This window comes from Arachis hypogaea, chromosome 14 (assembly GCF_003086295.3).
Source record: "Arachis hypogaea cultivar Tifrunner chromosome 14, arahy.Tifrunner.gnm2.J5K5, whole genome shotgun sequence".
Classification (NCBI taxonomy): Eukaryota; Viridiplantae; Streptophyta; class Magnoliopsida; order Fabales; family Fabaceae; genus Arachis; species Arachis hypogaea.
Genome location: NC_092049.1, coordinates 130814163 through 130841913, shown reverse-complemented (window position 1 = coordinate 130841913; position 27751 = coordinate 130814163). Strand labels below are relative to the sequence as shown.

The window sequence follows — 27751 nt, the reverse complement described above, 5'->3', positions numbered from 1 at the left end:
GTTAAAATTGAGTTGTATTTGGGTCGTTTATTGAAAATTTCGTTTTTAAAAAGTTAAATTTAGTCCGCTCTTATCAGATGATAAATTGAACGCCTTATAATCATTATGATGAATTAAATCCATGATATATTATATTAAACATAGAAAATCTAATTAAATTAAATCTAGATTTCAGTCGACAATCATAACAAATAGACAAAAATAACTTTTTTTTTCTTCTTCTTCATCTTCTTATTATTTATAAAATTTAGATAAAAATCCTAAATTTTCAACATTTAGAATAGTGGTAAACAATATAAATTTTCTAGAAGTTGGACTCCATCTTTAAGACTTTAACTACTTTTGAGTTTTGAGTGAGAATTAGTCCATAACTCAACCCAGTCCGTTTATTCACAAATATGAAAACATAACAGAAAAAGAAAGTGTACTCCAAACTCCAAAGCACATTATTTTCATGTTGAGACTCCAAAAGTAAGGCATGGATACACGATTTTATTTTACTTTTGATGGTAAATTTTGACGACACACAACATATCCCTTAATAATATAATAAATGTTAGTAATAAGTTAATTTTGGCCTCATAACTATATAGACAAAAAAAAAAAGCTAATTTTAAACATAAATAATGTTGAATAATTGAACTCGGTCTCTCCCATATATGTCAGCCAGTCATATGTCGAATAATTAGTCTAATTTCACTAACTCGGTCATGCTCTATTTCCATTTTTTTATTTATTCAAAATAAATACTTAAGAACCAACATTTTCGGTATATAAAAAAATTATTAATAATAAATTAAATTGTGAATTGTGATTTGTGAACCCCCTTTATTTATTAAATCTTCCTCTCAGATTGTTCATACCCTTCTCTCTCTCTCTCACTCTGTTATTGCCACCTCTGATTTCCCCTTCTTCTTCTTCTTAATTCTTTCACTCAAATCCAACACCACCACCATGAAAATAAGTCCAAAAGATTCAACATCAGAAATATTCCTTCAAACATCATCATGGAGCATCACAAAGCTAATGGGTTTCTTCTTCCTCATAATCTCCATCTCCTCCCTCACAATCCTAACCCATTCATCATACAATCATCAATGTTCTCATCACCCCACATCAATGACGATTCAAATATCCGACCCACCATCATCAGCACCACCACCATTACTACTATCTCATCAACAAACCACCACCCCAACAAAACAAGACCACCATCAACCCATTGTTCTTGATGATCACAAAAGTAGAACCAACTTATCCCACATAGTGTTTGGCATAGGAGCAACATCAAAATTCTGGAACCATAGGAAACAATACATTAAACTATGGTGGAGGCCTAATGTGACTAGGGGTAATGTGTGGCTTGACCAAAAGGTTCAAATTGAACATGGTGAAGACTCATTGCTTCCAACATTGAGGGTTTCTAGTGATACTTCCAAGTTCAAGTACAACCACCCCAATGGACACAGGTCATCTCACAAAATTTAATTTCTCCATTCAATCAACTTCAACTATATATCATATGTCTTATTCTATCTCCGATAAAGTAATTTTTTTTCTTTAATATTTGTGAATTTTTAAAAATATTTTTAATATTTAATATTTGATTTTATTTCTAACATTTTCGATTTGCAATAGAATTACTCTTAAATATTAATTTTATCTAAAACATTAGAGATAAAATTAAAAATATTCGGTGATAATTTTGACATAAATAAAAAATATTATGAATAAAATTAAATAAAATTAAATATTATGAATAATTTTAAAAAATAACAAATATTGATAAAAAATATATTTTATTTTTTATATTAATATTTTAAATATTCTAATATTTTAGTATTAATTTCAAAAATTTAGTTAACAAGTATTCTAAAGAGACAGAATAAGCTTATTATTAGTAAAATTGAAAAGTTCTAATAAATATAAAATAAATATATTAAAAATTTAAATTTGTTGTATTTTTAATTAAAAAAATTTAATTTATAATTTTAACATATACCTTTAAAACACAAGGTAAATAAACAATTAATTTTTTATAATTAAAATTAATGATTAAAATTATTGAAATACTTGAAACACCGAAACATTTGAAATGCGTGTCCTGTTTTTCTTGCTTATCAATTACACTCAATTCTAGACCGATGACATGATGAATTTGAATTAGTACATGAATAATTCAGTAAATTAATTTTGTTCATGTATTGGCTAATATTAATGAATAAGAAAAATGATTAATTATAAACATAATTTTGTTAATGTACGTATGAATGATATGAATAATATAGGTCTGGGATTCGTTTATCACGGATAGTATCGGAGACAGTGAGGCTAAAGATGAAGAATGTGAGGTGGTTTGTGATGGGGGATGATGACACAGTGTTTGTGACAGAGAATTTGGTTAAGGTGCTACAAAAATATGATCATAATGAATTCTATTACATAGGGTCAAGTTCAGAGAGTCACATGCAGAACATTTATTTCTCATATAACATGGCATTTGGAGGAGGTGGGTTTGCAATTAGTTACTCTTTGGCACTGGCATTGGAGAAGATGCAAGATAGGTGCATTCAGAGGTACCCTTCATTGTTTGGTTCAGATGATAGGATTCAAGCTTGTATGGCTGAGCTTGGTGTTCCACTTACTAAGGAGAATGGATTTCATCAGGTTTGTTATCAACTTAATTCATTAATTAATTAATTAGCACTCCCTTGAAATTTTCTGTTTAATTTATTTATTTATTTTATTAGCTTGGTTGTTTGTTAAAGTGGAGAAATAGTGATTGGATGTTGGTTCATGGAATATGATGTAAATATAGTGAGAATTAAATAAATTTTTTTTTTTTAAATATGATTCATCAGAATGCAAACTAATTAAATAAATTCTTATGTAAAATTCTTATATAAAATAATGTATTTCTTATTGGTTGTAAATATAAAATAATAAAATAAATACTAGTGAATGTGTGAATTTTGATCCTAGCAAAAAAATTGATTTTTTCAATTAATGCTGTCAAGTGTAATTTTTTATTATAATAAAAATATCTATATAAGAGAATATATTGCATAATAAAAAAATTATAATTAATCATATTAATTGAGAAAAAAATTAAAAAGATGCATCTTCATCCTAATTTTATATAATTTATATATAGGAAATATAGGAAAAAGGGAAAAGGGACTTAGAGAGGAATAAATTAAATATTTAGAAGAAAAATAAGTTGATTTTGATTTTTGTTAATTAGCATTAGTTAAGTGGGATCTTTAGTGCCTGACCTTGGTAACATATGATTAATTGAATCAGAACTTCAGAAGTGATCACCACCTTTTTAAAAACAAAAAAGGACAAAAGAGAAGCTGTGATCGCATAATTATTGATCCATGAGAAGTATATATGTTAACGAAAATGTGTAGTAACTAAAAAAAACTAATTAAAAATAATTAAAATTTATTTTATTTAATATTTATTAATTATTATAATAATTAATAAATATTAAATAAAATAAATTTTGACTTTTTTTTTGTCTTTCTAATATTATCGTAACGTATCTATATCTTAATTAGGTTTGTATCTTTTATTTAGTAATATTTAAAGACTTGAGAGCATTTGTATTTTAGGTTACCTACTTTGAAGCAATATTTTATCCAACATGAATTATCGTTTCTTTAATAATGAAAACTAAAGACTTCTTTTTCTATATTTTAAACGTTAGTGTTAGTTAAGTAGTGAAGCTTTGCTTCTTGACTTTGGTCAATATATGATTGAAGTGGCTGGGGATTAACTGATTAACCACTTTTAAAATAGTACTTATAAGACAAAATAGAAGGTGGTCTGGTCCGTCTCATTAATTTGTTCCTATGAACTATCTTAATTGTCTTCATATCATCATTATTAATTTTAAAATTAAGAGCATGTTTACGTATATATCCTCCTAATATATAATTTATCCAAGTGAATTATTTTTTTTATTGAAACTAAGTAATGCCAAAGTTTGTCTAACTAAAAACCTTTTGAAGTGATTATATTATAAAATAAGTATTATGTAATATAATAAGAAGTACTTAAGTGAATAATAATAAATAACAAATAATATAAACACCAAATTTGATACAATAATTTCATTTGCTTTCAAAATTTATATTTGGAGACTTGGAGTAAAGATCTATTGCCACTATTGGACATTGTTTATTTTTGTCACTTTAAAGTGTTCTTGGAAAATGAAAATCCTAAAGTTTGTTACCCTCTTTATTGGCTCTCTTATCATTACCAAACCAAGACCATCATTTGATAAATGTCACGACCTACATACATAACATGAAAACATAAAAAGCCAATTCTGAAAAGTTGTTGGCTTCTACACTAATTTTTTCTTTTTCTTTTGCTTTCCACTTCTGAAGAAAGAAAACAAATTGTTTTCAACATGATGAATGAATGTTTAGGGTTATCTAATAAGTCTTGACCAGCTTCCACGTGTGTCACACGTGGCAGTTTTATTATACTGAGGTGATGTGAGGTGTCTAAGTATTAGTTGAATTAACCCCACTACTCATGTCATCATATTTGTATATTCAAGATAAATATTAAAAATGATAAATGATATCACCTGCTACATTGCTCTGTGTTCTACATTTGTAGGTCACTTGATTTGTTTGTTTTATGACATGAATATAGAAGTTGCAACACCTGTTACTAAATTTTGGCACTCTTTATAAGATAGCATGGACCGAATATTGAATATCAAGCATTTAAGTCTGTTAAAGTCAAAATATTCAGCTTGATGAGTTGGCCTACGCAAGTTCATTTCTGACGAGGCCAATGTTCTTGATTTCATGGAAAAAAAAAAAATACATGCATTATATTATATATATTTAATATTTATTTTACGTTAATAATTAATTTAATGACTAATTTTTAATATATACGTGTATGGTTGTTTCATACCAACACAAGAAATGAATCTCAATTCATTTTTAAAAGAAAAAAAAATTCAAGAATAAAATCGGTGTATAATCCAACAATTAGGTTATTAAAATCTTAAGATTAATTAACTAAAAAAAACCAAACAATTTCATGCTTCTTGTTGTTGTTTTTTTTTTTTTATTTGGTAATATCCTTGTTGGTTATTCGAGTTTAGCTACTTAGCTTACATTTATAGGTTTTTTCTTTTTGGGATTAACTTACATTTACATTTTCTATGATATTTTTGTGCAGTTCGATTTAAAAGGAAATCTATTTGGGCTCCTAGCAGCCCATCCAGTTACACCACTAATATCTCTTCATCACTTGGACCTAGTGGAGCCCATATTCCCAAACATGACAAGAGTCCAGGCCCTGCAGAGGCTCAAGGGCCCAATGAAACTTGACCCATATGCCCTTATGCAACAATCCATTTGTTATGACAAAACCCGAGTTTGGACCATATCCGTGTCTTGGGGATATGCGGTTCAAATATTCCGGGGCATCTTCTTGCCCCGGGATGTAGAGTTGCCGGCGACAACCTTCTCGAATTGGAATCGCAAAGCTGATCACAATGCATTTCCATTCAGCACGCGTCCTTCTAATCGTAATGTTTGCCAGAAGCCTTTTGTTTTTTACTTTTCTAATGTCACTTATGATGGCTCCGCTGAGGAAACGATAAGCGACTATATTCGGATCGATCCGAATCCGGATTGTAGGTGGAAAATTCCGGGTCCTACCCAGGTCAGAAAAATAGAAGTCTTCAAGAAGCTTGACCCGCATATATGGGAGAAGGTATGTGACTTTTTTTTTATACTTAAAAAGTCATGGCCATTTTTTTGATGGATGAATTTAGTTTGTATTTTTTTTATTTTTATTTTTTTAGAATTTATAAAAAAAAAAAAGAAAACAATGGATTAAAATAAAAAAATAGATTTTTTTTTTCACAAAATCTTAAAAACCAAACAAAAATATAAACTAAATGCACTCTTAATATTTATCGATCATGCACAGTTGCACATAGTTTTCAAAACAGAAATAATTACATTATAGGAGTGTTTTGGTTCCATTTCATTGTATTTTGCAGGCTCCAAGAAGAAACTGTTGCAGGGTTCGACCAAGAAAGGAGGAAGGGACTCTTGTGATTGATGTAAGGGAATGTAGAGAAGATGAAGTTCTTGAATTGTAGATTCGGGCATGTGTAAATAGTTATATTCATGTCTCAATCATGTACTCACTTTACTTCATTTCATACATCATCATGTTCAAATGTTATTTGGAAAATTTGGTAGCATTGTGTTAGCATTGTATACCACAGTAAAGAATATTTAATAAAAAAAAGTAATTTTTATGATTAAAATAAGTATTATTGTTCTTTATTTATATTTTAGAAACAATTTTCTTTTATCAACGTTCTTACATATATATTAAAATTCAGCCATGTTACGTGTATATTAAAATCAGCAACTAAAATTAGTCATTAGTATAAAATACATATTAAAATACAAAATATATATTAAAAATGACTTAAAAATACGTATATTTATACATAAATACATAATGATTGATTTTTGCGATTAATTTTAGTATACAAATAAAATTTTTATTAAAATTAGCCACTAAAATTAGTTACTAATATAAAATATATATTAAAATACAAAATATACATTAAAATAAACTAATAAATAATACAACTAATTTTAATGTATAAATACTTTTTTTTATATAAATCATTCAAATTATATAGAATTTGTATTCATATTTTTAAATTTGTCTAGAGGTATTCTTACAATTTTATTAATTAAAAAAATTTTATTCCACAAACTAATCTTGGCCCCTAAATTTAAATAAAGGAGAGAGAAATAGAAAAAAAAAGGCAAACAATTTTGTTAAGTAACTGACCAACTAGGTATGAGCCAATTTTATTAATTATAATATACTTTTCAATTAAAAAGTCTAATAATACAAAAAAAAAAAATCAACAACTTTATCTATCTAACTCTATTTTTACTTTTTACTATTATTCTAAGTAAATTTGAATAAAAAATAACTACATCACCCATCCCTTCTTATTTCATTATTATTCACGACATTCACTCTCTCCTTCTTCTTTCGCTTCAGTCACGCTGTTGCGCTACTCCAACCGATGTCGATCACTCTTCATTGCAGGTTTTAAAAATTTCAAAACCTAATAAGATGAAACCATTAAAAAATATTGAAAAAAGAACATTTGAAAATTAAGTAAAAAATTTTTAAAAACTATTAAAAAAATCGTCAAAAATAAAAAATGAAGAAATATCTAAAACACATAAAAAAAATTATCTGAACCTAAAAAAAGAAATATTCAAAACTAGTAAAAAGAATCATCAAAAAAAAAAAAAAGAAAAAAGAGCAACTCCACGATAATGATAACGAAGCAGAAGGAGTTTCATGGGGAGGGACGGCGATCACGTCAAGGATACGTTGCACGGAGAGCTGCACATTGCGATGATGAGGAATCGACGTAGGGAGGGAGGCGATGCAATTTGAGCACACTCTGGCGCGATCTCAGACAACGAAGACTAGGGGTGTTTACGGGTCGGGTGAAACCGGATTTATCCTGATCCATACTTGACTCTAAATATATATCGGATCTATTTTTTAAACCCTAATCTGACTCTAAATCCGATGAAACTTAAACATTTTCGGACCACAACTATACTGGATTCAAATCGGGTGAAAACTGGATCTTTAAAGCTTTAACAATAATTTATAAAGAAACTTATTTATAATATACTTATTTATAAAGAAAAAATTTGTTACCGAAAAGTTGATATCCATATTTAATATTGAATTTGCTCATAAATTCTAAGTTGATGCTTCTTTGATCTATTTTTTAATTCAACAAATATAATTAAAAATAAAATAATAAACTTATAATTAATATAACATAATATTAAAATTAATTTAAAAAATATATATCTTTTTTAATTTTCTTAGAATACACCTGAATTAAATAAAGTGAGATTCGTCTTGATTTAAATCTGACCCAAAATAATAACTGAGTTTATTTTTAAGATCCTTATCCGATCATAGATTCAGTACCATCAAATTAATTCCTAAAATATTTGAAGTTGAATCGAGACAAATCCCAAAGATTCCCGCCAAGCGGAGCTCGATTTCAAGGATCCGAGCGCACCACTTACGACCATGAGAATTCCATGTAGGTCAGCGCACAGTTTTGGCGCAGAAGGCACAACGGCAGTGCGACAGACCAACGGCAACGAGAGAGCGCTACGCATTCACGAAGCCGTTATACCATGATACCTACGTTGAAGCTAGTCTTAATTTTCTGAAACTAATCCTAATTATTTATAATCTTATTTTCTAAAAGTTCAAAATTCGTTGGGAAACACTTTTGAGTTTAAGTGGATCCGAGCTGGCAGTTGGTAGTGTGCCACCCAAGCTGTGAACACCGTGTGGGCCCATCTCTACTCGCTCTTCCTCCCACAAAACCACTCTCTTCTTCCTTCTTTCTTCTTCACCTTCTCAAGTCTCAACCATGTTCTTCTTCTTATTCCTTCTCTTTTCCTTCTCCACCCTTTCCCTCTCCCACCCCTTTTCCCCTCTTGACAACTACCTCCTCGATTGTGGTTCCACTGCCCCACTCACCACCGCTGCCACTTCTTCCCTCTCCGCCGACCACCGCCTCTTCTCCGGCGACCTCGCCCGAACACCCAACTCTCCCTTCCACTCCCCTTCACTCCGTGCGTCCGTTTCACTCCGAAACGACAACCCCTTCCCTGGCCTTTCCCCAATCTACCACACCGCTAGGGTTTTCACTAGTCCAGCTAGCTACACTTTCTCCCTCAAAGACAAAGGACCTCACATCGTTCGTTTCCACTTCCACGCCTTCAAATCACCCCAACTCGATCTGGGTCGAGCTCAATTTCGAGTCTTGGTCGATGACTACGTCGTATTGACCAACTTCACCCGTTTGAATTGTACAGGGCAAAACCCTAAGGTTTTGGAATTTCTTGTCCCCGTCGAAGATGAGAAGATCGTGATAGTTTTTGTGCCTAATAGAGACTCTAAATTGGCGTTTGTGAACGCAATTGAGGTGATTTCTGCACCCAACGACCTTGTCCCTGAAACAGCACAGTTTATCGGTAGTTCAGGGAATTTGGTGAATTTTGACGGGTTGAACAAACAAGCCCTTGAAGTTGTGCATAGGGTCAATGTTGGGGGTCCCAAAGTTACACCTTTTAATGATTCATTGTGGAGAACTTGGGTTCCTGATGATGGGTTATTGAGATCAAGCTTTGGGTCTGAAAGGCTTGTTTTTGGCGGGAGGATCAAGTATCATGATGGAGGTGCTAGCCGTGAGGTTGCACCTGATAATGTGTACAATAGTGCTAGGTTGATCAGAAGTGAGAATGATTCTGTTACCAATGTGAACATTACTTGGGCGTTTCCAATTCTTGGAGGGTATAAGTACTTGATTCGGTTGCATTTCTGTGATATTGCTAGCATTTCACTTAATATGCTCTATTTCAATGTTTTTGTCAATGGTTATTTGGCTTATGAAGATTTGGATCTGTCTTACATTACAAGATCATTGGCTTCACCGTTTTATGCTGATTTTGTGGTTGATTATGGAGATGGCAATGTAGGTGGGGATTTGAGTGTTGGTATAGGTCCCTCAAAGAATAGCATTACCCATGCTGTTGATGGTATCTTGAATGGTGTTGAGGTTATGAAGATTAATAACTCTCATAGTAGTTTTGATGGAGAGGATTGTTCTACTATTGTTCTGAAAAGCTGGTCAAAGGGAAATTATTCAGGTTTGTTGCTTACTTTGGCAGCTGCTGTGTGCATTGTTTTGAGCCTATCAATGGTGATAAGAAGGAAGATGATTGAGTCAAGGGAATCTTTATCATGGTCAAGGTTGCCTGTGAATTCATCAGATGGTGATGATCATGTCAAGGTTGGCAATATTTAAAGAAAAGTTTGTGATATTTATGTAGATATCAAGTAAATAAGTTGTGTGTAAATTTATGTGGATACCATAAGAGAAGAAATATTGAATTTTAGAGTTTGAAAGTGACCAACATAAACTTGCGGATGAATAATTCTGTGGAAGAGAATCCTATTAAGGAGTGTTTGTTTTGTTGTATTAAAGTCTCTACTTGTTTATATCACCATACCTTCTGACTATTTATTTAATATCATTATTAATTTTGTTCTGTATTGTATTCTTGTATCAAAATCACTTTACTTGTTTACATCATAACTTTTAAAACATCATCGGGTAATTTAGACCCTCAAACCTCATAGAAAAATTGACAGAGACCACTTTATGATGCATTGAAAAGATGTATGGCTGAGTTTTATATTCCTTTTATTTCCCCCTTAAAAAATAAAAATGACTGTCATTACCATATTTTTAAATGAAATGAGTAATGCTACGTAGTCAAGTTTTTTTATAAATCAAGTTTAATCAAAATTAAATAATGAGATTTAAAATAATGCTATTCATAATTAATTTTTGTTGATATTAGATTAATTTAATTAGACTTAATTAACAAAAATACTTAGATGTGTAACATTATTCTTTTTAAATTTGCTATCATGAATATTTCATTATCTACGAAAGATTGAGATGTGAATTCGTCGTATTTGTAAGAGCCTCTTCCTATTTTTATTTTAGCGTTTGAGACATCTCTGTAGATGATTCTGTTTGAGGGAGGGTGATCATAGATTGGATTTGATTTCTTTTGTACACTAATAGAATTAGATGGTGGATTTCATGTGGATATCTATAATTCTGTAAAAATAAATAAATAAATAAATAAATAAATAAATATTTTTATATTTTATTTTAATTAATAATTATTATATATATTATATTATTTTATTTTTATTATTTAAAAAAAGTATATTTAACAATATGTTAAGAGTGAACATATTTAAAAGAGTGGAAAAAAGAATTTTATTGATATTTTTTAATAAAAATAAATTTTTTAAAATATTTTTATGTTTTGTGGATATATCTGAGATCCGATCCAATCCATAAATGTGAGGATCGGATTTAAATTTAAAAATCGCGGATATTATATCCAATTTGATTCAATGATTTTAGTGTGGATCGGATCGAGATTTTGGGTGTATTCGATCCGATCTGCATTTATGCTAGTCTAAGTAATATATTTTATTTTTTAGATAACTATATTGTTTGTACACCAAAATTAGTCACTCGTATAAAATGCATAGTGAAATATAAATATATATTAAAAATAAATTAAATTACACATATATTTATATACAAATACATTAGTGACTAATTTTAGTGGTTAATTTTAATGTATAAATAATATTTTTGTTAAAAAAATTTACCATAATATTTACATATAATTTATGCCGTATGCATAATTAATGTTCAAACATTAGAGCAACAAAAAAAAAAAATTCGACGTTTACAGTGAAAGGTTTATATATATATATATATATTATTGATATTGATATATCCATGTAAAAAAATCGAGATAATAATAAAAGAATCTTCTTTCACTAAAAAAAAAAAAATTAAGTGGAAAAAGCTTAAGCATCAATTATTTGATATTTCTTTTATATTTAAAAAATATCAATATACAATTCAATAATTAATTAAAAAAATTATTATATACGAATGATTTATGATAAATAAAAATACAATTATTATTAATTAATTTTGTATTTAAATTATTTTTTAATCAAGATATATGATAATTAACCATTACCCCTAAGAAGAAATTTTACTTTTTAATGTTTAAACAAAATCACGAAATAGCAACTTCTAGTAGGAAGTTTATCACAAAAAGTCAATCCTGCAAACGAGAGTGAATAGAATAGAATATTAATGCACCCCCACAATTTGAGTGCACTCTAATAATGCACCTTCGCTCTGACCCACTTCCCTTTCTCCTCCTTTTCTCCCATGGTTCCGGACTTTCAATTCATCACATTTTCTGTCCCTGCAACTTGAACAACACACGCCCCTTCCACATTCAAATTCGTAGTTAGATCCATCTCTATTTTTCTTCAATCTAGAGAAAATCAGATCGAAACCCTCCATTTCTGTTGGTCTCACAACCTTCTTCTAATACACCATACCAAGCAGGATTCAAGATTGGCGATTGCCGATAACCCTAGAACAAGCTGAAGCTGGAGAATTGAATCAATAAAGATGAATACGAACAGTAAGTGATTCCTCCTGATCTCAAAACAAGTTGTTTAGTTTTGAAATTAGTTCGAATTTACCACAGAAAATCTGATGAGGTATTTGGTGGACTTATTAGAATGCATCCTAATGATTGGGAACATGCATGGTCTCTCATTTCTTTTATGTTAGATTACCTGCTGCTGACTGTACTAGACTAGTACTAGCCAGTGCCGTAAAAATAATGAAAATTTGCTTTTTGTTCTAAATTAATTGTTTTATTTGTACTTTTAAAAATAATATTTTTATTTATAGTATTAAAATAACTTTTTATATTTTGGTCATTAATGATAATACACCATTTAAAAAGAAAATAAGTATAATATTAATTAAATTTTATCTTTTTCCTACAAAATAATTTGTCAATTTATATATATATTTTTTTTGTTATTGTATTTTTTTTATTCTTTTCATTTTAAAATAAATATCTTTTACTTTTAATAATTTATTGAAAAACTAATCTAAAAAAAAAAACTTATTTTAAAACAAAAGGAGTATATTCTTTTGTTGTATTTTTTCATAGACATCTAAAAAATGACTATAAATGGCTAAATGCTTTATATTCCATTCAAAATTTGCTTATATTTACTATCAATGTAAGAATAAAAAGGTTCAAAAAATATTTACATATATTATGTTATTTTCCAATGTGTATGTGAAATTCTCCACGCACCAAAGTTAACCACACGCCATGTAAAATTGACACACGCCCCAACACACGCACACCCCACTAAGCTTCTAAAAGGCACAAGCCTTCATGCTACCAAGTGTAACCCCACAACATAGCACTCAAATTCCCCCAAATTTGCCAAATTTAACAAAATCTTCACCTCCTTCCTAGTTTGAAGGCAATAAAAAATGAACCACAAAGTAAATTCTCTATAAAACCAATATGGGATTTAAATTCAGTTCAGTACTCCAGTTTCAACTTTCAGGAGTCCAACTACTATCTCTATCTGCTTCACATAAAGGACCATGTTCATGTCCTTTGATTCTGTGCACCTGTATCTTTCATTTAAATTTGCACACAAAACATCACACTGAATTGCTTGACCTTAAACACATTCAATTCTTAATAATGCCCCACATGATTTTGGCATTGTACTCTTAATGTCATAAATACTATACCTAGTCTCATGCAATTTGGTTTTTCATTCCTAGTCAGTGTCACAATTTTGATTTCTTTTTCTTGGTGAGTTCCGAAATCTAAAGTGATAAACAGTACAACCTCCCTAAGAAAGGTTCCAGGACTAACTGGTAAGGTTCGCCCAAGAATCAGTCCATTTCCACCTCTAATGGGATCACAAATTTGATTTCAACTTGTATATATACAAGAGTTCCATTTATTGTCGTTTTTAATTCATGACTATATATAGTATTCACTTTCTCTAAACTGAATACTCTGCTGTCTTTTCTGGACTATTAAAGGAAGAAGAAGGAGTGAACAAGTGACAAACCAAGAGATGGATGAGGAAGTGTTGAAGAAGTCACCACCTTCTCAAGAAAAATATGGCAGGGCTCAATTTGCAATAAGGTTAATGGTGCTGGTTTTGTTTTTGGCTTGGGTTTTTGTTTGGGTAGTGGCTCCAACAGACACTTATAAACAGATATGGTTACCGCAACTAAAAGCAAAGATCAATTCTTCATATTTTGGAAAACAAGGTCTCATTTTCCGATTCAGCTACATATGTATTTGCAAAATTCACATATCTATATTCTTTGTTTTATGCTGATATATTCTATGATCTTCTTGCAGGTGCAACACTTCTCCTGTTCACTGTTCCAATATTGTTCATAGCTGTTTTGGGAAGTATCTACCTCCATATAGCAAAGAAATACAATTATTTCAAAATTGAAAGGTGCTATCTTTTTTCTTATTCTTGAATCCCATTTGATTTTTTTCTTATTCTTCTAGCCATATCTACTTTTCTAAGTAATAAGTATTTTAAGGTACTGTGTCCATCCATTTTTTTTTCTTTTTTCTTTTTTGTAGTACATTCATAAATTGATATATTTGGATGCAATTTGTTTATTGATAAAACAATTGATGAATGTATCAGAAAAATAAAAACGACTTATCAATGGATGAAGTATTCTTATAACATAATTAGAGTATTCCCAGTTCTGATGATTGGCTTTAAATTCCTTGGTTTCTTTGCACCACTCCAGGAGCAAGAATGGGAAGAAATGTGAGGGAGTATTCATAGGGAAGCGTCCAATGCTTGTGAGAGGCCCTCTTGGCATTGTTTCTGGCACAGAACTTGCCTTGTTGTTTATGTTCATTGTGCTACTAGTTTGGTCCTTTTCAAATTATCTAAACAACAGCTTTGCCAAAATTTCTCAGAAATCAGCAGCAGAAGATGGAGAAAAAGTGTAAGAATATATATATATATATATATATATATATATATATATATATATATATATATAATTGCAGTTGCATCAATTGAATATTTGTTGAATATTTTGCAATTAAATTAAAATCATAATACAATTACATACACAATGACTTGAGTTTTACACATATTTGCTCTATGATATGGATATATATTCTGAGTTATTTAAGGATTATAGTTTTGATTATGGTCTCAATCATGAATTTTGTTCATTAGTGTGCAATTAAGGTAATAATAATATAACTTTTATGCGATCTCAATCGCAATTTCGAACATTTTTCTAAATATTATTTCTGTTTTAATAACTAGGATTGGTGGTGAAGGAAGTGATTTTTGTGTTTTCGCAGATGGCAGAAGAAACTAGATAAATCAGCGCTAATGTTGGGGAAAGTTGGGAACATATGCTTGGCAATGTTGTTCTTCCCAGTGACACGTGGCTCCTCATTGTTGCCACTGGTTGGTCTAAAATCAGAGAGTTGCATAAAGTACCATATTTGGCTTGGAAATATGCTCATGACAATCTTCACTGCTCATGGCCTTTGCTACATCATTTATTGGGCAGTGACTAATCAACTTTCAAAGGTTCGTCAAAATAGTCCCCTACTTTTCCTCTCCCCTTTTTGGACTTGAAAAATGGTAGATTCTCAACTCATGGAGTCAATTCATGGTGCATTTTGAAATTCGATGGAGTAAAATATAGGGTTGTTGACTGATAAATGTGAAAAATAAATCAAGTTTGTGAACTAATGATATGTGGTCTAAAACTTGAATCACACTGTATGCATGAAAATTTCAAAGCTTGGATTCAAAAGAAAAGAAGAAAGTACCAATTCTAAGGGCATGTTTAATTCTTGTTTATCTTTTTCTTTTTAATGTATTATTGGATTTTAGGATCTTGTGAAATAAAATTAATTAAAAATGTTCAATAAAAGAAACTATACTGACTAACTAACTATTTCTAGCACAAACAAGTTAATTTACTACTATTGTGCTCTATGCTAGTCACTTGGATATTTTTTTTATCATTTTGTTATCTACTATAACATAGAACTATAGATTCATGATACTATTACTATTATTCTCAATGCAGATGCTAGAATGGAAAAAAACAGGGATATCAAATGTAGCAGGAGAGTTAACTTTGCTAATTGGTCTTTTAATGTGGCTTACAACATTCCCTCGCATTAGGAGAAAAGCCTTTGAGCTTTTCTTCTACACACACCACCTCTACATCCTTTTCATTGTGTTGTTCATCTTTCATGTGGGAATCTCCTATGCTTGTATTATGCTCCCTGGTTTCTACCTCTTCTTGGTTGATCGTTATCTAAGGTTCTTGCAATCAAGACAGCAAGCTCGGTTGGTTTCTGCTCGTGTTTTGCCATGTGAAGCGGTAGAACTTAACTTCTCTAAGACCCATGGTAAGATAAAATAAACTAGATGTTTAGTCCCTTAGATCTTGTCTCTTAATTGTTTAAAGATATAGAATACTAATTACAGACACCAAAATCATAGACGGTGTGAGAGAGATGGGGAAAAAAATCAGTTTTTCCTATTCTTGGGACTCGGGTAGGTTTAAAAAAGTGTGTGCAAAGACATTATCACTTTCTGCAAACAAATTTTTATAAAATAAAAGATCAAGTTGAGGTTGCATGCTTTTTTAAGGACCAGAGTATTATCACATATACTTTCTAAGGACTAGACTAATAAAAAATCTTTTAGGAATTTGACTAATGTGATGTATAATTTTCAGGGGACTAAGTTGATATATTATATATCAACTTGTCAGGAACCAAACCAATGTCAAATATTTTTGAGGGATCAAGTAGATAATTTGGTTATGACCTGCTTCTTGAAAAAAAAATTCTCAAATTTCAATGATAAGAATTTTTGTATATTGTTTTTAGTGCTGATGTGGCTATCTATATTTTTTGGCAGGGTTGACATATAATCCCACAAGTATTGTGTTCATAAACATACCAAGCATATCAAAGTTGCAGTGGCATCCATTTACAGTTACTTCTAATAGTAACTTGGAGCCTGAAATTCTAAGTGTTGTCATTAAGAGTGAGGGAGCTTGGTCCCAGAAACTCTATCAGATGCTTTCAGTACCATCTGCAATTGATCATCTCAATGTCCATGTTGAAGGTCCTTATGGACCTGTATCTACCGATTATCTAAGGTTTGCATTTTTTTTTAATATAAAGCCCAAGTTTATATTAACAAATTACACATCCATTCAAGAATAAGTGTTTTTTTTTTTGCATATATATATATATATATATATTAAGAAATTATTACAATTTTCACAACTAAATGGGAAAAAACTAGTTATTATCACCTTAAAGCTCTAAAAACCTCAGAAAATTATGGAAAAGTGTTTTTGGGTTGCTAGCAAGACAGTTACTCTCTAAATAACATCACTTCTGGCTTAGTCTAAAATGATTATTTATAATTTCTTACAAACTAATAACTCTGCTTTCTATTCACCAGGCATGAAACTCTTGTGATGATTAGTGGAGGCAGTGGCATCACCCCTTTTGTGTCTATCATCAGAGAGCTAATATATCTGAACATAACATTGAGATACAGAACTCCAAAACTTACCTTAATTTGTGCATTTAAGAACACCTCTTGTCTCTCAATGTTAGATATGATCCTCCCATGTTATGGAATCAACGGTGACATTTCTAGTTTGCAACTACAAATTGAGGCTTACATCACAAGAGAGGAAGACCATAAACAGAATAATAATTCAATTCCCCTTCAATCCATATGGTTCAAGCCTAACCAAAAAGACTCGCCTATTTCTACTATTTTAGGTCCAAATAGTTGGGTTTGGGTTGGTGCTATAATATCATCTTCTTTCATAATCTTCATTATCCTAATTGGGATGATTAACCATTACTACATTTTTCCTGTTGATCATAACACCAATAAAATATTTTCATACCCTTTGAAGTCTTCTATCAACATGTTAGTGATATGTGTGTCTATAGCAATGGGTGCAAGTGCAGCTGTTCTTTGGAACAAGAAACAAAATGTCAAAGAAGCAAAGAAGGTACAGAATATGGAGGGGTCATCTCCATCAGTAGAAAGAGAATTGGAAAGCCTACCAAACCAGATCCTTGCCAATGCTACAAATGTGCATTATGGTGGAAGACCTGACCTAAGAAGTAAGTCACTTCACTTTTTTTTTTGGGGCAAATTACTATGTAGTTTGTAAACTGTAACACTAATTACCTTCATAAATATAACACTGACCTCAAGTGAAGGGAATCTTTATTTTAAACTATAGCCTAGAGACATATCAAGGGTATGAAATTGCTCTCTTTTCTTTTTTCTTTTCTTTCTTTCTCTGTCTTTTATTTGCTTTTATTTTTTCTTTTTTGAAGGACTACTGTTGGAACTGAAAGGGTCAAATGCGGGGGTTCTTGTTTCTGGACCCAAGGAAATGAGGCAGGAGGTAGCAGCTGTTTGCTCATCCAATTTGGCTGAAAATCTGCACTTTGAGTCCTTTAGCTTTAATTGGTGATTTTACTTGAATTGTTAGAAGATATAAAACATTTAGCTATTAGCGAGAATTGATCTTAGCTAGCTTATTTTGAGTTAGAATTTTGTTATTTTTTGAAAGTGTAAATTGGTTATGTAACAAATGTTAGATCCTAGTTCCTAGCTACCACCAATGACAATACTTCTACATTCTAATAGTCTCTTCTGCTTTTTAGAAAATAAAATCTGTCATAAGGAGCATAACAAAAAAGGTAAAAGAGTTTTAGTTCCATATCATTTTTCTAGAATATTAGCATACAAACAATTTCACTATTTATGAATCCAAATAGTCCCATACATGGTTACATCAAACTCAAATTTACACAACACCAGATGGATATTGACATGGACTGAATTTTTGCCTTGCTAAGGTTTCCACAATCTTTAAAAATTGATGTTTCAAGTTTCCAGAGCCGAAAATTGAGATCACTTTAGTTCCAGGGGAAACTAATAGTGATGTACTCCAGCTCCTTCAAAAACTATTTAAAAAAATGTGAAAATGTTATTAGCTCTCAAGATACATTCTTCTAACAAAATTACATTGAGCTCCTGGCAAATAGACATACCTTTCTTCTCAACCAAAGTTGTTCACTTCAATCACATCATCTGCAAATATATTTGTCAAACACTTTCCCCTTCACGCCTTTGCCTTTCCATCTCACTTTTGCTCAAATCTACGATATCCTCAATAGGCACCCAGCCAGTGCTTAATATTTTGGCATGAAAAAAAGGATAATCAGAAAAATCTTCAGGTTCACCTTGGCTGACCTGTTCCTGGGGCTGAATCAAAAGTTTAAAGTTTAAAATCCGAGATCTTGGCAACATTCATCATTGAAGTAATCATTGGTCAAGCAGAGAATGTAAAGGTGATAAGCTTTGCACATTCTATATGTTCTCCATGGGATGATGCATCGATTACCATGTCTAACAGATAAATTTGAAACACGCAATTTAACACAAAAACACATTCCCAGTAATCAGATAACATAAACTCTCCTCTATCAAAAACCAACATATTACTTTCCTAAAAATTGAAAGAAAAAGAATTGCAAACTAAAATGCAAACTTCAAATAGCAATATTTATATAAAAAAGGTTTACATTTCTTTGTGGATGGATGCAATGAGCTGTGTCAAAAGCTTCAGATCTGGGGAACCATTTAGCCGAGCAGATCTAAGCTTGGCAATGATACATGTAACATATTGAGAAACCTGTGTCATGAGCTATGGTAACTAAGTGCTTTTGCGAGATGGGTCAGAGCTTTTGCGAGATGGCAAATGGCTAATAGAGGCCTCCGCTGTGGCGGCTAGCTCTATCTCTTGTTCATACACGGGAGAGTCAACCACGAGCATCTTATTTATAGAAGCTGAAGAATGTGAAATCATGTCCATGTTCAGTTCAAGAGTTGCTTTTCTTTTCCCTGTTTCATATTTTCATTTCTTGAAATCTTGAATGTCTTGCTTGCACACCCAACGTGCTCCACATCTCTTTACTCGGATATCAAGATCGTCGTGATCTGGAAATAACATTTGGAAGCGATTGTGTTGGCATAACAGCTTACTAAAATAGTAACCGTTCACGCACACAATGAACAAAGAATCCTCACTTTTCATCACGGATAAACTCGCGTTGATGAATTCTTTCCCGTTGCAGATCACCGAAGGCTGGAATCTTCTGAAACCTTTGATACCTTCACATAGGAAAGAGAGAGCAAGTGCGACCATTTCAGTTGAAGGGCAATTAAGTGGGAATGAGACTGATACTCCATTATCTTGTTCCTGATGCTCAAACCATGCGGGAAGTTCCTCCCCTGTGATCAACATTTGCAAGAAGTCTTGACGATCTTGGCTAGCTGATTCTGCAAAGCCACAACATGCCTTTGATATAACATTATCAACATTCGACGCATCCAGTGAATAACAACCCTGTGCGTCTAATTCTCTTAGACTTGATGGAAGCTCTGGTAAAACCTCCAATTCATCGCAAAAAGATAGCTTTACACGCGTAAGTCTGGGAAGTTGATGGATACTTACTGGAACCCTTAAAAAACTGCTCATAGATAAATCCAAAAAGGTCAACGACGCTAAGTGGGCAATATCATAGGAAAGGGTCGACTCTTCTCTAGATGACCCAATATAGTAGGAAAGGGTCAGGCTACTCAAAGAGGTCAGGCTCAGGCAAGAGAGAGAACGCAAAAATCCAACAATATTTGGGCTGTCAGAAAAATCCTCAACTGTGAGGGACTCTAACCCGTGAGTTTTGTGTGGAAGACAACTAAGTTCGACGAATCTACTTAACACCAACTTTTTTAGGCCAACGAAACATCCAAGTGATAAGGGAAGACCAGTAATCTTGTAGCATCCAGTTAAGTCCAACTCAGACACGCCAGCCAAATTTCCAAGCGTCTGGGGTAGCTCTTCTATACCTGAATATACCAGCCTAAGAATGGATAACTGTTTCATGCATTTCCCAAATTCTGGCAGTCTTCTCAAACTACTGCACAAGCTTAGATCTAGTTTCTTGAGTGAACTCATCTCCAATTTATTTCCTAGTGTTTCAAGACTCCTACATCCACTTAAATTCAATTCAACAAGGTTATTGTGTTGTACGAGAGACGGGTGAATATAATCCAGCTCCTCGCATCCCCTAAGCTCAAGTGTTTTAAGATTGGGAGCCCCATAAAGATCTGGCAGTCTTCTCAAACTACTGCAGTCAGATAGATCTAGTATCTCGAGTGAACTCATCTCCAATTTATCTCCAAGTGTTTCAAGACGGATACATTTACCTAAATCCAATTCAACAAGTCTCTTGTGGTGTGCGAGAGACGGGTGAATATAATTCAACTTCCGGCATCCCCAAAGAACAAGTTTTTTAAGATTGGGAGCCCCAGAAAGGTATGGCGTTTGTTTCAGCTTCATGCACCTAGACAGATTCAAGTGCTCTAACATTTCTAGAACCTGAAAAAACATAAAAAAAAAATATCACATGGTGTTAATATTTTTGCTGGAAATGTTTATGTAATAAAATTTGATAGAACTGTTGATGAAAAGGTCTACCTTCTCTCCATCCCATAACTGTACAATTTTGCTATCAGACAGATTAATTTCAACAAGTTCATAGCGTTGATGATCTGTAAGGGGCAGAGTTTTCAGTGGACAGCATTTCCAGTGAAATACCTTTAATGTACAAGGAATATCGCAGAGAATGGGAGCTTCCACGGTATTTAAAATGAGAAGCTTTAACTGACACATTTTTGAGAAAGATAAATCTCTCTGATTCACTTCAGTCTCGCTATACCTCTTATGTAGAACGATGCCATGAGTTGCTTTAGTTTTCTACAAGACATACACGTAAATAAATAAATAAACGATTAAAAAAACCAATGAAAAAACTATACTGATTGAGATAACCACAAAAACAAAAAATAGTTTTTAGTTACCTATATATAATATCAAATACATTGTCAAATTCTTATTTTAATTTTATGCATCCTATAGTTGAGAAAAAAACAACACTTACCTTCTTTTGAGTAAGTACAAATTCAACATCCTCCAAACACCACAATCTGCTATGCTCACAAGCATCATTCGGAGATTTCTGAATTACAATTTGTTTGCCCATTTCTACAAGCAGATCATGCATTCCCAGTCGATCATTTTTAATAGTAACTAATGATCTGTTAATCAAAATATCAAGACCAATTTCAGCCTGATAACCACATCCTTCTAATATCGTTGTTACATATTCTTTCCCCAGTCCTTTAAAGAAACAAGCAATATCTAGAAAAATATTCTTTTCCATATCATCTAAACCCTCATAGCTTATTTTCAAAACATCAATAATTTCAGAATATGAAGACTTTTTTATTTTTTCAATAGCACTATGCCAAACCGCAATAGGTCTACCATAAAGATAGGAACCCAATACTTTAAGTGCCAATGGAAGACCACCACTGTACTTGACCACTTCTTCAGACAAATCCAAAAATCCTTCTGTAGGCTCCTGCTGTTTAAAGGCTTTCAGACAAAAGAGATTAAAGGCTTCACTTTTCACTAACCCTTCAACCTTATAAGTTTCATGCACCTCTTGTTTCTTTAGCACCTCTAAGTCTCTAGTTGTAATTACTATTCTGCTTCCAGGACCAAACCAATCTTGCTGCCCTGCCAAATCCTCTAATTGTTTTTCATGATTTACATCATCAAGAACAAGAAGTACCTTTTTGAGATGTAGAGAGTTTTGAATTCTTGTTCTCCCATCATACTTGTTATGAACAGCATTTGAACTTATATTCATTTGTTTAAGAAGTTGCTTTTGTATGTGAGTAATGTCTTTTTTCTCGCATTGCTCCCTAACGTCGGCAAGAAAGCAAGTAACTTCAAATCTATTTCGAATGGTTTCAAAGACTGCTCTAGCAATAGTTGTCTTACCAATCCCGCCCATACCCCATAGACCTATAAAGCGAACATCATTCAATCCAAGGCCTATGAGAGTAATCACTTGTTCCACTCTCAAATTAATCCCCACAAGATTCTTCATTGAAGATGGCAACTTAGGAATCAATATTTCAAATATATGTTGAGCAATATTTTCCACAAGTACTGCTTCGTCCCTGTTCCAGGAAAGAGAATTTCTTTGTAAGTCTACAACATATAAGAAAAATAAAGCAACAACTTTTATTATAAAAAAGAAATTTTGTAATAATACAAAGGAAGACAATACAACACAAAACAACTGAAGTTTACAAAAACAATTTTCTTTTACAAAAGTTATTTGTAATAAGCTATATATTTTCTGTAAACCCCGCTAAAATCGGTAAAGAGTTAGCCAATACTTTGAATTTTAATTAGGCAAATTAAAAATGGAAAACTAATATCAAAATAGGATAGAGTTCGTCAAAACGAGAATTTTGACACCAATTTCGAAAAATTCGGCCCAAGATTGGACTGAACGGGCCAAACCGGTTGAACTGAACCCGAACCGGCCCGTGGGCCCAACCAACTCATTATATATAATGAGCTGAAGCTCATTTCATCTCCATTCAGCATGCAGAACACGCTGGGCAGCTAGCCAAAATGAGGAAGAACATGTTGAAGATTCCAAAACCCTTGATTTCATTCAAATCCACATAACTTTTCGCTCCGAGTTCCGATCGTCGTACCGTTTGCGGCTACGCGTCCACGGCGTCGAGCTCTACAAAGCCCATAACATTGTAAGATAAGGAAACCACGTTTTCTTCCTCAATTTTCTCATTTCCAGTTCTGAATTTATTGGGCTTTAGTGTTGAGATTTTGTATAATTTGGTGTTTTAGATTCAAGTTAGCTTCCGGGACTTAATGGGCTCGAGCTATTGAGCATATGGGTATGGTAAGGACACCCAAACCCTAGCTCAATCTTGTATTTATAGTGGAAAAAAACTGAATTTGGAACATGTATATGAATTAGGTGTAGATTAAGTGGATATATATACATTGGAATTGAATTGGGAGTATTTGGAGGCTTATTGGTGATCAAGGCTTGGTTTGTGGCTGTTTCAATTGAGCTTGGAGGGGCTGTGTTTTGTGTTGTGAGGCTACCTTGGGTGAAACAAAGTGATCGGCCAAGGTATGGTTTAAGTTTCGCACGTTTAATATTTACGGTGTTGTAAAAACTTAGGTTAGAGGAACCATAGGATAAGTTGAATTGGTTATTGTATTTAATGATTAGTCTTGTAATGTTGTTGGAATAAATTATTGGTGAATATGTATTGGAATTATGAGGTGTTGAAGTTGTAAATGTGTGCCCTTGAAATTGAGTTAGTAATGGTAGCTATGGTCATGATTTGTTAGCATTATATATGTGTGCTTGATATTATTCATGAGGGGTTGTTGAAGATGTTGGTATGAGTTAATGAAGGGTTGATTTATGTTAATGGAATTTAATTGCTATATGTTGATAGAGGGTTGATAAATATATGATGAAGGGTGGTATAGGTGAAGAGTTGTTATATATAAAGGAGGGGTTATTGATGTATAAGGTAAATGTTGATATTTATTGATGATCAAGATTTGTTGAATTGGTTAAAGTTTATATTGGCAATGGTTGTTGATGAATTGGGCTGACATGGTATTATAATGCAAGTTTTAATGGTAAGGAACTTAAGTTGATGAAAATGAGGTTTGGTTGAGAATTGGTTAAAAAACCAATTTTTGATGAACTTTCGAAGTCCATAATTTACTCCTCAAATTATGGATTGAGTTGTGATTTGTTGCAAATGAAAGATGGTTTTGTAAGCTTTTAAACGATATCAATTTTGTGAAAAACAGAATTTTGAGGAGAAAGTTATGGACAATGAAAAATTGATACATAAAACTGTGAAGCAGGAGTTAACAACTGGTTGCAGCAAGCTTTCAAGGCATTCTACCAAATTTTTGGAAAAACGCCCATCCACGCGTACGCGTGGCGTGGAATTTTGGCGACGCATGCGCGAGAAGCATGCGTATGTGTGGGTGCATATTCACGCGTACGCATGACTCACGCGTACGCGTGACTTGATGTATGCTCCACGCGCACTACACGTGCGCGTGGCCTACGCGTACGCGTGGATACCGCCTGTTGCAAAAAATCGGTTTTTGATTGTTTTAAACCAATTTTCCACTTCTAAACCTCCATTTTCTTCCCTTTAAGGCTTAAAGTTTGGTTTTAGGTCAAGTGGATAAAAGAAGCTAGGAAAACAAGATATCTTGAGGGTGAAGAAAGTTGTAAATGGTGGCTTTTATGAAGAAAATAAGAATGTTAACGAAGTTTAACGCTAAGGTTTGATAATTGATGATGTATTGATAATGAAGTTGTCATGGCTTATGAATAATGATATCTGAGATACGAGTTTTTCTGGGTAAAAATCGTGGCTTGCCATCACGTGTTTCAGGTTGAATTTCGATACTCTGTTGACCCTACGTCGTAAGGGTGACTGGACACGTATAAATTCCCGGGTATGGATAGCCCTATTGAGTGATTACATGATGAATGAATGTGAACTCTATGCATAGACTCTTGGAGATGCGCGACGGGGGACAGTCTAAGGTTTTCGGACTTGTCGGGTTGGCTGGATTACTGACAGATAGGCCCCATCAGCCATAGGACAGACATTCATCATATGCATTTGTTTGTTTGGACTGTTATGCATTTCCTGGGTATGCCTAATTGATATATACCATCTGCTTCCTGATATATTTGCTACTTGCACTATTTGCTCATTACTTGTGTGTGAACTTGTTTGGTTGCTTGTCTTTGCTACATTATGGATGATGGAAGGATGGAGGAAAAGGTGAAATGGTTTGGTATTAGATTATATTTGAAATTGAGTAAGTTAGGCAGATTTAGAATACCTACTCCTGTTTATGGCTTCTGTTTAGTAATTAAGTTGGATAATTGAATAACGGAGTACTAGGATTACCTATGGCATTCTCAGGACCTTATTTATTATACGCGTGGCACTTTTCCCATACTGAGAACCTCCGGTTCTCATTCCATACTATGTTGTTGTTTTTCAGATGCAAGTCGAGAGGCTCCTCGCTAGGCGTCTGGATCTTTGAAGCGAAGTAGTTCCTGGGTGTATTTTGGATTTCTGTTGTATATATGTACATATGTATCTAGCTTACTCTCCAAGTAACTTGTGTATGCTGCTCCTCCTAGAGGTTGAGGGAGAGACAGGAATTTGTTTTGGTATCTTGGTGCATTTTGGGAATACTTATGTATGTTTATATGTATATATATATTCCCCGGCCAGCCTTAACTTCGCAGGCTGAGTCAAGGGCTAGTTATGCTGATTCCTTGACTTTTCTTTACTCCCTTGTCTACTTTTATCATTTCCTATTAGGTTTCTTAGCACACAAGTAATTCTATTCCTTGAGCGTTGCGCTTTTTATTTTGCGATTTTTGTTTACCCGTTTTGTTTTCAAGGCTTCTAGTATATTATTTCTTTCACTATGATATGTATATTTTTACTGTTTAGAGGTCTGTAGCATCACACTACCTCTATTCTATGACTTAAGCGTAAAACACTGTGTAGTAGGGTGTTACATTATGGTATCAGAGCAGTTCGTTCCTATAGAGCCTTAGGAACGGACTGATTATGCCTCTGGGCTTACTTTGGGTGTCTATACATTAAATTATTATATTAAATCAAATCATCCCTCTTTTTTCATAAAAAAATATATATGTATAAATAAATAATAATAATAATATTATATACACACATACACTACTTTTAAGAATAAATACATACGTATATACAAATAAATTATGAATATATTTATTTACTAATCTTATTTATCTATTTATTTATTTATTAATATTTAAAATATTTGTACAAAAATATTCTTTTATTCATTTTTTATGAGTACATAATTATATTCATATTATACAAAAATATTTATATTTGAATATCATAATATTTACAAATACATATCTCATTATGACAAAAAAAATAAATAAAAGAGGGGAGATTTGATTCTTTAGAGTTATGATATGTTAACCAAAAAAAAAATTTTAATTATTCTTGTTCTGTTGAGTACAAAAAAGTTTAATGCAGTTTGAGGGAATACTTTGTACCCTCAAAGACTGCATGGGGCTTATAATTGTGTACTAAAAATATAAATCTTTTTTGTATATAATTAATTTTTATAATGACCTACAAACATGGTCAAAAAAGAGTTAAGTTCCTCCTAAAGGTATTGGGTTAAAAGGATGGAACCCAAAAGAACACCTTGAGGAGTTGAATTTCTCTTCAGTGGGAACTATATTGGTGGAAGTGGATTGGTTGGATTTGGAGTGTAAAGGTGTCATCTAGTTAAAAAAAAAACCAAACTAGATATCCCTTCACTAATGTCACATGTCAGGAGCTTTAGTTTAACGTGTGGGAATCAACTTCCTACCTTTTCAGTTGACAAGACTTGAGGTGACACGAATACCTAAAGATATTTTGGAAAAAGCAGTAAACCAAATGTCAGACTAAAACCATTGGACAATAGATTTCCTCTTCATCATGGTTTTACGCTATAAAAAGGACTTCAAGCCACCTCTGTAAAGCACCTTCAACCAGACTTTCACCTTCACTTTCACTACTTTTCACTTTCACCTTCACCTTCTTCTAGACCTTTCTGACTTCTGAAGCTAAGAAGCTAAAAAATCCATCTCTTCCTCTACCCAAATTTTCTTTCATTGTTCTTCATTTCATTCACCACCTTCACGAGTAAACACTTGCGTTCTGTGTTCCACCAAAACGCTCAACAACCATTAACCAACCCCTATCCACTTTAAACAAAGCTCATTCATCCTCTTGTGATATTAGTGGAAGTCTCAACACTTGTTCTCCACCTCTATTTCTCATTATTAGTTCTCGTATTGCTTATTTGTCATTAATAGAAGTATTTTTCCTCACAAGTTTATTTATCCCGAATCTCTCATCTTAACTATTATTTTTCACTTAATCTATTTTTCACGAAACCACCCGAATCATCTTCTTTACATATACAAACTCAACTTCAAGTTCCAATGAAAGACCACCAATATATTTGACCTCTCATTGGATAAACTCAAATACCCTTCGAGGTTTTTCTTGTTTAAAAGCTTTTAAA

The 27751-nt window shown here is 32.4% G+C and overlaps 3 protein-coding genes and 1 long non-coding RNA gene across 7 annotated transcripts in view; 3 read left to right on the top strand and 1 right to left on the bottom strand.

Annotated features, from left to right (window-relative positions):
* The first annotated feature begins 841 nt into the window (after positions 1-841).
* LOC112744182 (uncharacterized) lies at positions 842-6319 on the top strand. Its single transcript, XM_025793728.3, has 4 exons — positions 842-1469; positions 2289-2667; positions 5212-5751; positions 6044-6319. The coding sequence occupies exons 1-4, from the start codon at positions 955-957 to the stop codon at positions 6143-6145; spliced, it is 1536 nt and encodes a 511-aa protein (XP_025649513.1). The 5' UTR covers positions 842-954; the 3' UTR covers positions 6146-6319.
* A 2061-nt stretch (positions 6320-8380) lies between these two features.
* Positions 8381-18296, top strand: LOC112744178 (ferric reduction oxidase 2). 4 transcript variants are annotated; one of them, XM_072215051.1, is made up of 9 exons: positions 8381-8728; positions 13711-13855; positions 13950-14052; positions 14363-14566; positions 14937-15171; positions 15680-16007; positions 16525-16768; positions 17080-17762; positions 17982-18296. In XM_072215051.1, exons 1-9 carry the CDS (start codon positions 8498-8500, stop codon positions 18119-18121), a joined length of 2313 nt encoding a protein of 770 aa, XP_072071152.1. In that variant the 5' UTR covers positions 8381-8497; the 3' UTR covers positions 18122-18296. The 4 variants fall into 4 exon arrangements, with proteins under 4 accessions (XP_072071152.1, XP_025649511.1, XP_029148157.1 ...); XM_025793726.3 differs by lacking the exon at positions 8381-8728 and adding an exon at positions 11844-12173 and having other exon boundaries at positions 13622-13855; XM_029292324.2 differs by lacking the exon at positions 8381-8728 and adding an exon at positions 13010-13450 and having other exon boundaries at positions 13622-13855.
* A 55-nt stretch (positions 18297-18351) lies between these two features.
* The window catches only part of LOC112744176 (disease resistance protein Roq1), a 28304-nt gene continuing 18904 nt past the window's right edge, over positions 18352-27751 (bottom strand). The window contains exons 2-6 of the mRNA XM_025793724.2: positions 21657-22746; positions 21194-21472; positions 19239-21094; positions 18705-18918; positions 18352-18617 (exon numbers count right to left, since the gene is read on the bottom strand). Coding sequence (XP_025649509.1) covers positions 19571-21094; positions 21194-21472; positions 21657-22746 — 2893 coding nt within the window. The 3' untranslated portion in view covers positions 18352-18617; positions 18705-18918; positions 19239-19570. The remainder of the gene's footprint in view (positions 18618-18704; positions 18919-19238; positions 21095-21193; positions 21473-21656; positions 22747-27751) is intronic.
* LOC112744181 (uncharacterized) lies at positions 20355-25960 on the top strand. The gene is made up of 6 exons (XR_003172691.2): positions 20355-21031; positions 21232-21356; positions 23180-23346; positions 23447-23501; positions 23580-23738; positions 25667-25960. It is a non-coding gene; the product is annotated as an uncharacterized lncRNA (long non-coding RNA).